Raw genomic sequence first — 13452 nt, forward strand, 5'->3', positions numbered from 1 at the left:
CCACATTGCCGCCACCGATGGCCGCGCCGGCTCTCTCGCCCCCAGCGCTCGCTCCCGCGCCGGCACTGTCGACGTCTCCTCCGGCCCTCGCGCCGGCGCCCGTCGTCCTCGCCGCCCCGGCTCCCGCGCCGAGCAAGAAGCCCAAGACAAAGAAGCACGTGTCCCCCGCCGCGTCCCCCCTCTCCGCCGCTTCGTCGCCGACCACCGGCCGCGGCCTCGCCCCCGGTCCCGGCCCGTCCGCCGCCGACATGTCGGTACGTATCCCTACACCCATTTACTACCGCACTGCTACACGCTCCACGTACACGCGGTAGACGGATCCGTGCCGGCGGATTCCAAACCGGGCGCGCTAAACCGGATTTGATGGCCTCCGCCTCGCGCCCGCCTACTAGGGCCCGCGTGTCGGCGAGTGGACGTACGGTCAACAAGACCACACGGACCCTCCCCGCACGCACGCGAGATGGTTTGCACCCACTCGATGCCTACTGGGCCCAGCGCGATTAATGCCCTCTGGGTACGGCCCCGTTCGGTGCGCGCAAAAATGATGCCTGGGTGCCAGGGCGTCGTGCCGACCCAAGTCTCCTGCTTCTGGACACGTGGAGCCATCCAAGTGGTGTCCATTTTCATTACGCCAATATTTTTTAGCTTGGTCATCACTGTCTGACTGCGTCCTGGGCCCTACTTGCAGAGCGACGCGGCGCGAGACCACCACAAGGCTACGGGAGGAGCGGCGCTGCTGATGCTGGTTCTTGTTTCGCTGACGCTGGGCCCGGCGTTTGCCTGAGCAACCTTAGGATGGAGGGTGGGGTCACTTGTCAGGCTGTCCACCGTCCGCTGTTACTACCGCTGCCACTGTTATTACCACTGTTACCGTCGGCGCCACTGTTCCAACTACTAGGCTACTCCACTAATTTTTGCTTGGACCCTGTGAACTGCATCTGATCCGCTGCACACCGTTGCTACTTCCTTCCCACGATTATTATTATCTTGTTACCATGCTCTCTAAATCGTCACTAGGTTGATACTGTTGCTTTGCAATGGATACTTTTGATGTGTGTTATATAGTTGTGCGCATGATTATGAGTCAATCTTGAAGCCTGGTTGTTTTCTATCGTTGTGTAATCTTGTGGCTGAGCGTTGTGGGTTTGGACTGGTTTATGGATCCACATTTCACCATATGCCCGAGCCGTCGTTCTTGAATTTACAGATGGTTTCGTCGGTGCTGTTTCATTCTGATCACAGTTTTACTTGTTCTATATGTAAAGAGCGGCTTCAGATCTTGTACACGCGTTACCCTGCAAGGTGCTAAATCCAAAACCAAATGTGATCACACATTACACTGGGCAATTGTTGTAGTGTGTTGCCTGCTGGGTCCTCCAAAACTGTTGATACTTTGTTAGGATCTGCTTGGGATGTTTGGAAAGATTTTGTAGATGGAAAAGTAGACCTGCTGGGAGTATTATCTAAAACAATGCCCGCTATGAAGCCACATTACAATTGTTCATGGCTGTGCCCTGCTAGACTCAGCAATTTCACCCTATTGCAAATTTGCAATCTCAAATTTGAGAAATCCACACACAGGCCGCAATATGAAACAACCATTGGGACATGGGATATTGGGATTTCACAGAAAAGACTACAATATCAGCAGCACTCTACTCGACTAGAAAAAGAAAAAGAATAACACTCTACTCAAGCAAAGCCATGATGCAACAAGGAGAAGACACCAATGCCAGCTAACGAAAAGAAGCAAAAGCTGGGGAAGGCTCTTCTTTTGCGGCAGCTGACAAACAGTAGGCTGCCCATACGGCAATGCTACACTAGTGCTCACACAAATCTAAGCAATCTTGCATTATTTTTTCGCCTGGAATCCTGGACCCACGTATCACAGTGACGAACAAAGCTTCATGATCAAACAGTTCCTAGCTTGCGATGCATGCAAAGGATCCTGAGAACAATCTTTAGATTTCCCCCTCCTTTTCTCTTTTTCTGGGGAATCTAATCTTGCATAACCGATACACAAAGCGTCTCCAACTGCAATGGAATTCTTGTGTAGAGACATCAGCTTACCTAGAGTGGGTTTGATTATATACTCACAGTATATGTACAAAAAGATGTGCTTGGCTCGGTCTAGGTGACTTCAAATTCCATCTGGTTTGTTCCTTTTCCTTTCACTACCATCTATTATCCCTTCTTAAGACACAACACTAGCTCACATCACCGTCGGTTCCACGGTTTGGCCTGATGGCGAGAAGATGTCCACCGGTGCATTGGTGAACCTGAAACTGTCCAGGTTACCGAATTTCGCTTGCGCATCGTGTTTGTGACTATCAAGGTAGAGCACCACAACCGTGATATCGTCGTGGAAATGCCGCTTGATCCCTCTTTCGATGTGTTGCATGTCGGCGTACCTCATCTCTCTTTTCCTCGCGGCTTCAGAGATCGCCGCTCTCACTAGTCGCCTCGCTATTCCCTGAGCACATGCATTTTCCATGCAACAACACATCATATTCTGCATAAAATGGAACAGCGTATAGGTGTTCCCCGTGACGAGGTTAAATGAGCTTGGCTTACCGCTCTCGGGTTCTTAAAGACGATCTCCACCGCCGCTTTGTCAGTCAACTGCTCCCACAGACCGTCCGATGCAAATATTACAAAGAGGTCTTGCTGCCCTATCTGGCGTACTTTGATCGATGGCACAGCTGTTATGACGGCCCGCTTCAACGGTACAGGACACACATATTGCTGGAATATAGGGTCTCTGGCAAATTCAGGTTTCTTCAGGTAGGCATCCCCAAATGATCTGGAAATCTGAAAGCATCAAAGAAATAATAATGTCGAGTGTGGCTCATGACTGTCACTGTGAAAGCAGGTTTGTCGTCTTGAACTGCTTTTATAGTTTTAAGGAACATTACAAAGCATAGTGATGATAACTAATGCAGGCAACCGGTGGCATCTTTTCTTAGATCATGTAGTATTCGCCCAGATGAGATCGACTAACTGTAGGCTTTAGAAAAATACAAAAAGGAGACAATGGCTTTAGCATATGGGTTTGCCACACTGCGCAAGCAATTTAAGTTGCTGACTTTTTGGAACATAAGAATATATTCCTATGTTGGTATTAGATCGAGGAGTGCTTTGCAAAAGAGCATTGGAATCTATGTTATGACATCGAGAACAGATGTGTCCACGTATACTGAACATGAAACCAAGGCAACGTCCAAATAGAATTAGACTGTTGCCTTTATCTGAGTAAATAATTTAGGGCATCATGACATAGAGCTAGTAGATGGGATATCAGTATGTAACTTTGCTAGAACCTTTGATTGCTTATCAATTTCAGGATGGAGTTTAATGTTTTCATCAAGTGAGATTCACGAAGAGTAGTAAAATCCTCCCAAAATCTAAACTGAATGAGGCATGCACTCATGGACTCGGCGTTCTAGATTTTCTAGAATAACATCAGACTTCACTTGCATTATCTGCAAACACTTTTGAATTACAAGAAACTAGGACCAGGTCACCTATGCTGAGATCAGATGTAATTTTGTTTTGCAGTACGCTATTTATGTCTTGCGGGCATGCTATGATTGTTCCTGACATGTTAATTAACTACTAACAAATTTTGGAGACCACCTTGCGTACTAGATTTTCTAGTAGCAGCCAACTGTCACATAATGTTTGTAAAACATGATTGCAAATAGAATGCCATGCACGGATGCACCTGAAAAGGATCCAAACTAACATGATTTGCTGATTGGTACCTGAATGATGCCCTTAATCCGCCAAACACCCCTGCTGTAGACGACTATTTGCGAATCATCAGGATGCTGCTGAATGACCTCCTTTCTTACCGCCTCGTCGGCAACATTGTGATCATTAGACAGCCTCTCGGCCACTACTCCCCGGCCATTGGGTCCTCTATGACCAAGGACAGCTCTGGAGTCACCTAAATTGGCGACATACAGTTTATTATTGGCAATTGCTCCAACAAGGCAGCATGAGCCGACTGAGGCGATCTTTGGCTGTTTGAGCCATGTCCCCTTGACTAGGTGCAAGAACTCCTCTTCTGTAGCATGGAATGCCTTCTTGATAGCGTCTATGGACATGCCTCCTTGCTCTGATGCAAATTCTGTCATGGTTCAGACCACAAGACTGCTTAGCTATATGAATGTGTAAACTCGGTTTAGCTAGAGAACATATTCAGAAAAAAGTGTGTAAATTAACCACATAACAGTGTGATCAGATAGAGCTAACATCATCCATCATTACGCCATTTGGGGCAATCAAAGTGAAACAAAAGAAAACAAAATCTACATGAGGACGTGGCTAACAAAGCATGCAAAATGAAGTATCACAACAGAATTATAGAAACAAACCACCATGACATTTGGTTCAAACTCACACTACTACTTTGAGAAACATGTGTAGAAACAAGTACATCAAGAATTTAGTCATGTAGTCCATTTCAGCAAATTACTTACAGGAAGTCTAAGCTAAATCTAAAAAGAAAAGCGCTCGTAAATGGAGTTTATATTATACAGCGGCGCACTCACTGTGGAGGTTCGGGAAGAGGCGGGAGGAGAGGAAGCGCGAGGCCTCGGGCCCGCCGTGGCCGTCGTACACCCCGACGACGGTGGACGCCGGCGAGGTCACCACCTGGCCCTGGTCTTCCAGCCTCTCGTTGGCCTGCGCCACGGCGAAAGAGTACTCCCCGGACGCGTGCGGCTTCAGCTCCGCGTGCCACAGCAACCCGTCCCCTCCCCCGCCGGCCCCGCTACCGCAACCGCAGCCGCCGCGCCCCAGGCACCGCTCCGCCGGCCGCGCCAGCCACCGCAGCATCGCGGGCCTCTCCCCGCCCTCCTCCTCCCTTCCTTCCCCGGGCTTCCTCGGCAATATAGTCGCAGCCTCCCAAAATTCTCGCCAAGATCGCAGCTTCCTCCTCCGCCGCCACCAAAATTCGATGAAATTTCTCCGCACGGCCGAAGCTTTCACCTCGGCGCCATCCAAAACCGCGCGAAATCGCTCGCTTCTTCCCACCAGACAACAACCCAAAACGACGGATCAGTCCAATCCTTTGCCACCCTGTTTTTCCTCGCTATTGTTAGTGGGGCGCTCCAAAGCGAAGCTTTTCCATCGGTGCTTCTCCTGGCGCGGCAGCTGGCAGTCGGGAGGAATTCCATTAAAAGACAGAGGCGACGGCCTACCGTCGGATTTGGCGCGCAGGGCACTTGGACGGCTACCCTTGCCCCCGGAGGACCGGACGCTGACTGGTCAAGTCCTCATCTGGTGGGCCCCGGCCTGGTGGTGACGGCCATGCGTCGACCAGCCAGGTCGTCAGTGGTCAAGTCAGCGAGACCTTAGCCAGGTCTAAATGCCCTCTAAATACGGGGTCGTGTTGTTTGGTGACCAACTCAAGAGACTTGATCTGTCCATGAATATGACACATTATTATGCGTGCTATCAGTATTTTCAAGCTTTGACCACCATTACGTGCACGGCATGCAAGAATCATAGACAACGGCTTTAGTATATTTATCTTGCGTTATATTTACTGTTTTACTTTTTTTCTACTCCCTCTGTTCCTAAATATAAGTCTTTTTAGAGGTTTCAAATGGACTACAACATATGGATGTATATAGACACATTTTAGAGTGTAGGTTCACTCATTTTGCTCCGTATGTAGTCCCTTGTTGAAATCTCTAAAAAGACTTATATTTGGGAACGGAGGGAGTATCATATTAGAAGTGAGAAATATAATTTTTATGAGGGAAATGAGAAATATACTATTCATTGTAGGGGCATCTTTGGTTCATATACTAATTTTACCATATTTTTTCACCACACATATCTAAGGTTAGGTGATCAAAATTGACGTCATAATATGAAGTGAGCACAAATGATTAGATTTCTTGTGGTCGAAGTATCCCATCAGGGTTCAAGTCCATGGACTTGGTATGGATGCTTGTATTTTTGTGAATTTATTTTATGAATTTCGATGATGTGTTTAGTGGGAAGAGACGTTTTCGTCGACTTCGAGATGTTTGTGCCAACTTCGTCAATCTCAATATTTGTGAGCTCTATGGTTCAATCACCATCCGAGTGGATATCCAGGAGTGTGCATCTGAATGCACCTGTGGTTCAGGAACCTTACCATGATGGTGTGGGGCCCTAGCTGGGCCCTAGATGTCAAGTCTATGGCCCTACTCTTAGTAGGTGACCCCATCATTAGCCCCCGAATCAGTTGAAGTTTCGAAGGACGAATCAGATAAACTCTTGGTTCGGGCCGAATGCTGCGGAGGCGCTCAGACCCTGCTGCCAACTGATAACCTATCGTGACCTGAACGAAGCCACAACGGATTCTGGACCAGGAGTTTCCCGACTAGTCGGGTTATGTTGACTGCTGGGAAAAACTTTGTGGCACTCGTATGTCTCTCGGAGAAGATAGACTAGTGGTCTGAATGCGGGCTGATCATCCGGAGAGTTGCCACTCGGCATCCTGGGGGAACACTAGCACATGTCATCTCCGAATCCAAGCTTACGAGATGCACGCCTTGGAGCCTAGAAGAAGGGCCAAGTTAATCCGTAGAGGAGCGTTGAGCTTGTCCCTTTGCGGTCCTGAAGTTTACTTCAGTTGGTTTTGATTACATGCCCGAGTGCACGGTGAACCATTGAGGGCGCTTGTCGGGCCGAAGAGTGATTCTTAGGAAAGGAATCGTGGGCAATCAATCAGATCGATCCCCGATGGAAATTCGCGATTTGAAAGTTTGTGTGCGCTCGGTGTCGAGGCAACGTTTCTGGCAGTGAGTACTAGGGGTATGAACAGGAGCTGAACCTAGCTACGGCGCAGGTGTGACACTCGGATTTACATGTTCGACCCCCTCTCCGAGAGGTAATAGCCCTACATCTCGAGCTCTGGAGCTTTATGTTCTCTGGGGGTGTCTGATTACAATAGGTTGCGAACCCTTGCCATGGTGCTGGAGGGGGCTTATATAGAGTGCGACCGCCCTCATTAAAGCTACATTACAAGGGGAGATAGGAGGGGGAGTAACTATAGGCGTTACTGGAAACTGCCGCTATAACTACACTTGAAGTCCAACGTTAAGCCTCTTGAACGTTGCAATTCCCACATTGCCTCCCCTCCTCCTGTGTCCGAGTGGTGTTGGGGAGGCCGACTGGCGGGAAGACGTCCGAATGGCTGGACTATATCCAAGTGGATACCCTGAAGTGCACATTCGAATGCGCCTATGGTCCTGAGACCTCCCAATGATGGTGTGGGGCCCTAGGTGGGGCCTAGATGTCAGGTCTGTAACCCAACCCTTAGTAGGTGACCCCACCATTAGGCCCGGAATCGGTCGAGGTTTCGTAGGATGAATGGGATGAACTCTTGATTCAGACCAAGTGCTTCGGGAGCACTCAGGATCCGTCGCCAAGTGATAACCTATCGTGACCTGAGCGAAACCACAACGGATTCCGGACTAAGAGTTTCCCGACTGATCGGGTCATGTTGACTATTGAGCAAAACTTGGTGGCATTTGTATGTCTCTCGGAAGAGATAGTCTAGAGGTCCAAATGCGGACATGCCATGAAACTCGAGTGACGATGCCAACGCGTGGGCTGATTCTCCGAAGAGATGCCACTCATTATCCCGGGGGAACACCAGCACAGGCCATCTCCGAGTCCATGTTTATGAGACTCGTGCCTTGGGGCCTAGAACAAGGGCCAAGTTAACCCATGGAGGGGCGTCAAGCTCATCCCATTGAAGTCCTGAAGATGACTTCAGTCGGTTTTGATTGTGTGTCTGAGTGCACGGTGACCCACTGAGGGTGCTCGGCGGACCGAGGAGTGTCTCTAGGAACGGAATCGAGGGTGATCAATCAGATTGATTCGCGGCCAAAATATCGCAGTTCAAAAACCCGCGCACATGCATGGAAGCGGTTACGCCACGTCTAGTGGGGAAAGTGGGGCACGTCGCCTTGATTTCTGCCTCAAAAATCCGCCACGTGCTCTCCTTCCTCTGCGCGGCAAATCGCATGGGTGCCGTTGGATCCGGAGATCGACGGACGCAGATCTCGCGAGGCGGATTTACCCGTGGTATAAAGAGACAAGGGCGCTAGGGTAAAGGGAGCAGATCCCCTTTTCACTCTGCACACTCCATTGCTCCTCGTCCCCTCCACCTTAACTCTGCGTGCCAATCCACTCTTAGAGAATGGGGAAGGACACGACAGCGAAGCTCGAGAAGGCGACGAAGGGTTCATCGTCGAGCGGCGGCCCGAGCCTAGGGGGAATGGGTCCCATCGTGCATCATGAAGAAACAATTGCGTGAGCTCACCTATGAGGGCTGATTCCAGAGGATAGTTGGAGGCGGCTGGAGGCGGATGAGATCGAGCATGCGCCCCACGCAGACGAGCACATCCTCCTTGTCACCCACATCGAGCGAGGTTTCTCTATGCCGCCCACCCCTTTTCCATGCCTTTTCTGGACTTCTTCAAGGCGCAACTTCACCATCTTCTGCCAAACACTGTAGTTTATTTGTCTGCGTTCGTCTCTCCTTGCAAAAACTTCATCGCCTACTACTCCCACTAGGGTCTGTTTAAGCACATATCCACTTGTCGGTCGATGACTGCGAAAAAGGACTCGCCAGATGGGGCGAAGACTCACATAACCCAGCAATGTGGCGGACTGGGAATACAACTCAGGGGGCAAAGTGCCTTCCCCAAGACGAGCTTCCCTGATTCCGTCAAGGGCTGGTAGGATAGTTGGTTCTATTGCAAGGATGCCCCGAGTGCGGGTACTTTGACTGGACTTCCTCCGTACTCAGGGGTGAGAGTTGCTGCCCACTGAAAGTGCGTTATATCGACTAGAGGGGGGTGAATAGGCGATTTTTACAAATTCGTCACTGAGGAATTTCAGGGTGAGGAAATTCCTGAGCAACGAACTACTTAGCAGCGGAATAAGTACTCAGATGCAAGCATAACAGAGTATTAGCACAGTCATCATGATGAGATGAAAACAAGCACAGAGTACAAGTAGCGTAAACACAGGATAAGCAGGCTGAAGACAAAGTGACTGAAGAATTTGAACTGGGGAAATTGAGAAAGTCTTCAGTCAAAGTCTTCAAACAGTAATGATCAAGTACAACAGTATATGAATGAGGAAATGGAAGGGTTGAGGAAATAGAACCGGTAGCTCGGTGAAGACAGTGATTTGGTAGACCAGTTCCAACTGCTGTGACAGTCGTACGTCTGGTTGGGGCGGCTAGGTATTTAAACCCGAAGACACACTGTCCTCGCCGTATTCTCCTTGAGCTAAGGTCACACATACCTCGCCCAGTCACTCGTGGTAAGTCTTCAGGTGACTTCCAAACCTTCACAGACTCGGTCACTCGGCGATCCACAACTTCCTCTTGGATGCTCTAGACCATGACACCTAACCGTCTGGAGGATGCACAGTCCTCAAAGGTAACAAGCGTCGGTTCCACACAGGAACAATTTCTTCAGTGATGCTCAATCACTTTGGGTTTGTAGGTGTTTGGGTTTGGGTTTCCCTCACTTGATGATTTTCGCTCAAAGTCCTCGGAGGATGGGATGCTCTCAATGACAAGTGTCAGTTTCTCTCGGAGCAGCCAACCAGCTAGTGGTTGCAGGGGGCGGCTATTTATAGCCTAGGGAGCAGCCCGACATGATAATACATAAATGCCCTTCAATGATATGACCGTTAGGTGGGTAGATATTTTGGGACAGCTGGCGCGTAGCACAACAACGGTCGTAAATTTGAGCTCTCAAATTCCTCAGGGCTATCATGCTCCTCACTTGTAGGCAATCCGCACTGGCGAATTCCTAACTCCTCAGTCAGAACAAATTCCTCAGAGACCAGAAGATCTTCATCTCTGTCACTGAAGAAATTGCCTGAACTATATGAGATTTCCAATGGCTTCACTCGAAAGGATTGGTAGGTGTAGGATTTTGAGATGTGCATCACTTGGAAACTTTTCCTTAGTTTTACCTCGACCCCCTTTAACAGTATGGTGTTTCCTACGACTCAAGAAAGACAAAACGAAACTACGAAAACAAAAGTTTTCACACTTCATATTCCTCGCATGAATATCAAGTCTTCAAGGTCACACCAATTTCTTCACTTTCAAAGTCTTCAGAAAGTCTTCAGTTGAAGACACTCATTTTTAGGGGTCGACTTTCTCTGTAAATATCAAACTCCTCATAGACTTATAGACCTGTGTACACTTCACAAACACATTAGTCCCTTAACCTATAAGTCTTCAATACACCAAAACCACTAAGGGTCACTAGATGCACTTACAATCTCCCCCTTTTTGGTGATTGATGACAATATATGTTAAGTTTTCAACGGGGATAAACATATGAAGTGTAAATACTGATATTGAGGAATTTGATTGCAATATATAGAAGAACTCCCCCTGAAGATGTGCATATGTGAGGAATTTGCTTTGAATAGCAATGCACATTGTAGAGTAGAATCATGGAGATCCCCCCTATATCTTGTAATTCATACACGCATTTTACATATGATATGAAGAATTTGAAATGCATGATGAAATATGGCGACTGATGTAATTCAGCATGCGTGCATTAACATATATGAGGAAATAGCATGCAGAAACAGAGCAAAAGTATCAGACCACCATAGGACTTAAGTTTACAACTCGATCCAACAAATACTTCAGAAGAACGAGAGTTGTAACTTAGCAAAAAAACGCCCATATATATAGACCCGCTTGAGGACTAACTCAAATTTCTCCCCGTTTGTCATCGAATGACCAAAAGGGATGAAAAAATGAGGACTAACACCCCTGAAGAATATCATCATGATGTGGATGGAGGAGCGCCAGCGTTGTTGGGGGTCCTCCGTTGGAGTAGGGCTTGCCGCAGTGTCGTCCAAGTCTTCATGTTCATCAGTCTCGCGCGATGAAGAATAAGAGCTAGCCACCAAGTGAGGAACTTTGACCTTTTTAAATTTCTTCGAAGGTGGCTGAGACCAGTCAAACTCCTGCTTGAATCCCATTTGCTTGAGATCTTCTTCACCGTAGAGGTGAGACAGGACAACCCAGGTGCGATCAAAAACTTCATGGAGGCAGTAATGGTTCTTCTTCACAGTGTTCTGCGTGATCGTCATGTTCTGAAGAATTGAACCAAACTGACGCTTGACCCATTTGTGATTGCGATCCACCTTCTGATGAAGACTGAGGAGAAGCTCACGATCAGTCATCACCCTTGGAGAAGTGGCTTGAGGATATTGTTAAAGAATTTGCGGCAGTGTCATGAGTGGCAGGGTCATCATTGGTGGAATAAGATGCAGCTTTGCGAAACTGTCCATCCAATGGATGAGTGCCTTCATCAATAACAGCAGCCTTGCCCTTCTCATCAGCTGAGGAAATAGTCCGTTTGAGGACTTCAATTGGGGGCAAGTAGCTGAGATGATTTTGAAAGTCAGCCTTGTAATGAATTGAAGACCTTGATCTGATGAATCTCATAATCCAGGGAGCGTAAGGCTTCAATTCAAACGGTGACAGAGCGAGATTGGCCAAAGTCCTCATGAAGAAATCATGGTAGTTGATAGGAATACCATGTATGATGTTGAAAAGCAGATTCTTCATGATGCCAACAACCTCTTCTTCATCAGTGTTGTGGCCCTTGATTGGACTGAGGGTTTTGGTCAATATCCTGTATATAGTCCTTGGCACATAGAGCAATTGCTTGACGAGGAATTTGGTCCTTGGAGCTTGGCCTGGATTCAAAGGCTTCATCAGCACTTGCATCAGATGATCTGATAGTTCAGGTTCAACATAGATAAGCCTTGCACCTTCAACGGGAGGTCTGACTAGGATGGCATGAAGCAATTCAGAGGCCGGTGCATTGTAGTGAGTATTTTCTGCCATCTAGTCCAATACCCATGAATTCACATCTTCGACGTTGCCAGTGATGTGCAACGTGGCATAGAACTGAAGAATGAGTTCTTCATTCCAGTCGCAGATGTCGGTGCATAAGTTGAGCAGCCCAGCATCATGAAGAACACTGAGGACTGCAGTGAAGCATGGCAGCGACTCCATATCCACATGAGGAACTTGTGAAGAAAATATGCCCTAGAGGCAATAATAAAGTTGCTATTTATATTTCCTTATATCATGATAAATTTTTATTATTCATGCTAGAATTGTATTAACCGGAAACTTAGTACATGTGTGAATACATAGACAAATAGAGTGTCCCTAGTATGCCTCTACTTGACTAGCTCGTTAGTCAAAGATGGTTAAGTTTTCTGACCATAGACATGTGTTGTCATTTGATGAACGGGATCACATCATTAGAGAATGGTGTGATGGAGAAGACCCATCCGTTAGCTTAACATTAATGATCGTTTAGTTTTATTGCTATTGCTTTCATCATGACTTATACATGTTCCTCTGACTATGAGATTATGAACCTCCCGAATACCGGAGGAACACCTTGTGTGCTATCAAACGTCACAATGTAACTGGGTGATTATAAAGATGCTCTACAGGTGTCTCCGATGGTGTTTGTTGAGTTGGCATAGATCGAGATTAGGATTTGTCACTCCGTGATTCGGAGAGGTATCTCTGGGCCCTCTCGGTAATGCACATCACTATAAGCCTTGCAAGCAATGTGACTAATGAGTTAGTTGCGGGATGATGCATTACGGAAAGAGTAAAGAGACTTGCCGGTAACGAGATTGAACTAGGTATGATGATACCGACGATCGAATCTCGGGCAAGTAACATACCGATGACAAAGGGAACAACGTATGCTGTTATGCGGTTTGACCGATAAAGATCTTCGTAGAATATGTAGGAGCCAATATGACCATCTAGGTTCCGCTATTGGTTATTGACCGGAGATGTGTCTCGGTCATTTCTACATAGTTCTCGAACCCGTAGGGTCCGCACGCTTAACGTTCGATGATGATTTGTATTATGAGTTATGTGATTTGATGACCGAAGTTTGTTCGGAGTCCCGGATGAGATCACGGACATGACGAGGAGTCTCGAAATGGTCGAGAGGTAAAGATTCATATATAGGACAATGGTATTTGGACACCGGAAGTGATCCGGGTCACCGGAAGGGGTTCCGGGCAACCCCCGGCAAAGATATGGGCTTAATGGGCCAAGTAAGGGAACACACCAGCCCACAAGGGGCTGGTGTGCCCCCTATAGGGCCAGCCACGTGGGAAGAAAGGGAAAGGAGAGGAGGCAAAAGGAAAGTATGAAGTAGGACTCCTACTTCCTTGCCCTCCCCCTCCTTCATTTCCCGCTTGTCCAAATATGGTGGGGGGCGAATTGGACTAGGGGGCTGGTGTGCCCCCTATAGGGCCAGCCAGGTGGGGAGAAAGGGAAAGGAGAGGAGGCAAAAGGAAAGTATGAAGTAGGACTCCTACTTCCTTCCCCTCCCCCTCCTTCAT

General features: G+C 47.9%; 2 protein-coding genes across 2 annotated transcripts; one reads left to right on the forward strand and one right to left on the reverse strand.

Annotated features, from left to right (window-relative positions):
* On the forward strand, positions 1-1111 carry LOC123119627 (translation initiation factor IF-2; the record flags this gene model as incomplete). Its single annotated transcript, XM_044539486.1, is given in 2 exon segments — positions 1-254; positions 689-1111. Coding segments are annotated over 2 exon segments (508 nt in total), but the record flags the coding sequence as incomplete, so codon positions are not given.
* Positions 1112-1601: 490 nt separating this feature from the next.
* Positions 1602-5230, reverse strand: LOC123119626 (probable protein phosphatase 2C 78). The gene is made up of 4 exons (XM_044539485.1): positions 4557-5230; positions 3765-4132; positions 2575-2811; positions 1602-2473 (listed from the first exon to the last, which is right to left on the reverse strand). The coding sequence occupies exons 1-4, from the start codon at positions 4840-4842 to the stop codon at positions 2213-2215; spliced, it is 1152 nt and encodes a 383-aa protein (XP_044395420.1). The 5' UTR covers positions 4843-5230; the 3' UTR covers positions 1602-2212.
* Between the last annotated feature and the right edge of the window lie 8222 nt (positions 5231-13452).

This window comes from Triticum aestivum, chromosome 5D (assembly GCF_018294505.1).
Source record: "Triticum aestivum cultivar Chinese Spring chromosome 5D, IWGSC CS RefSeq v2.1, whole genome shotgun sequence".
NCBI lineage: Eukaryota > Viridiplantae > Streptophyta > Magnoliopsida > Poales > Poaceae > Triticum > Triticum aestivum.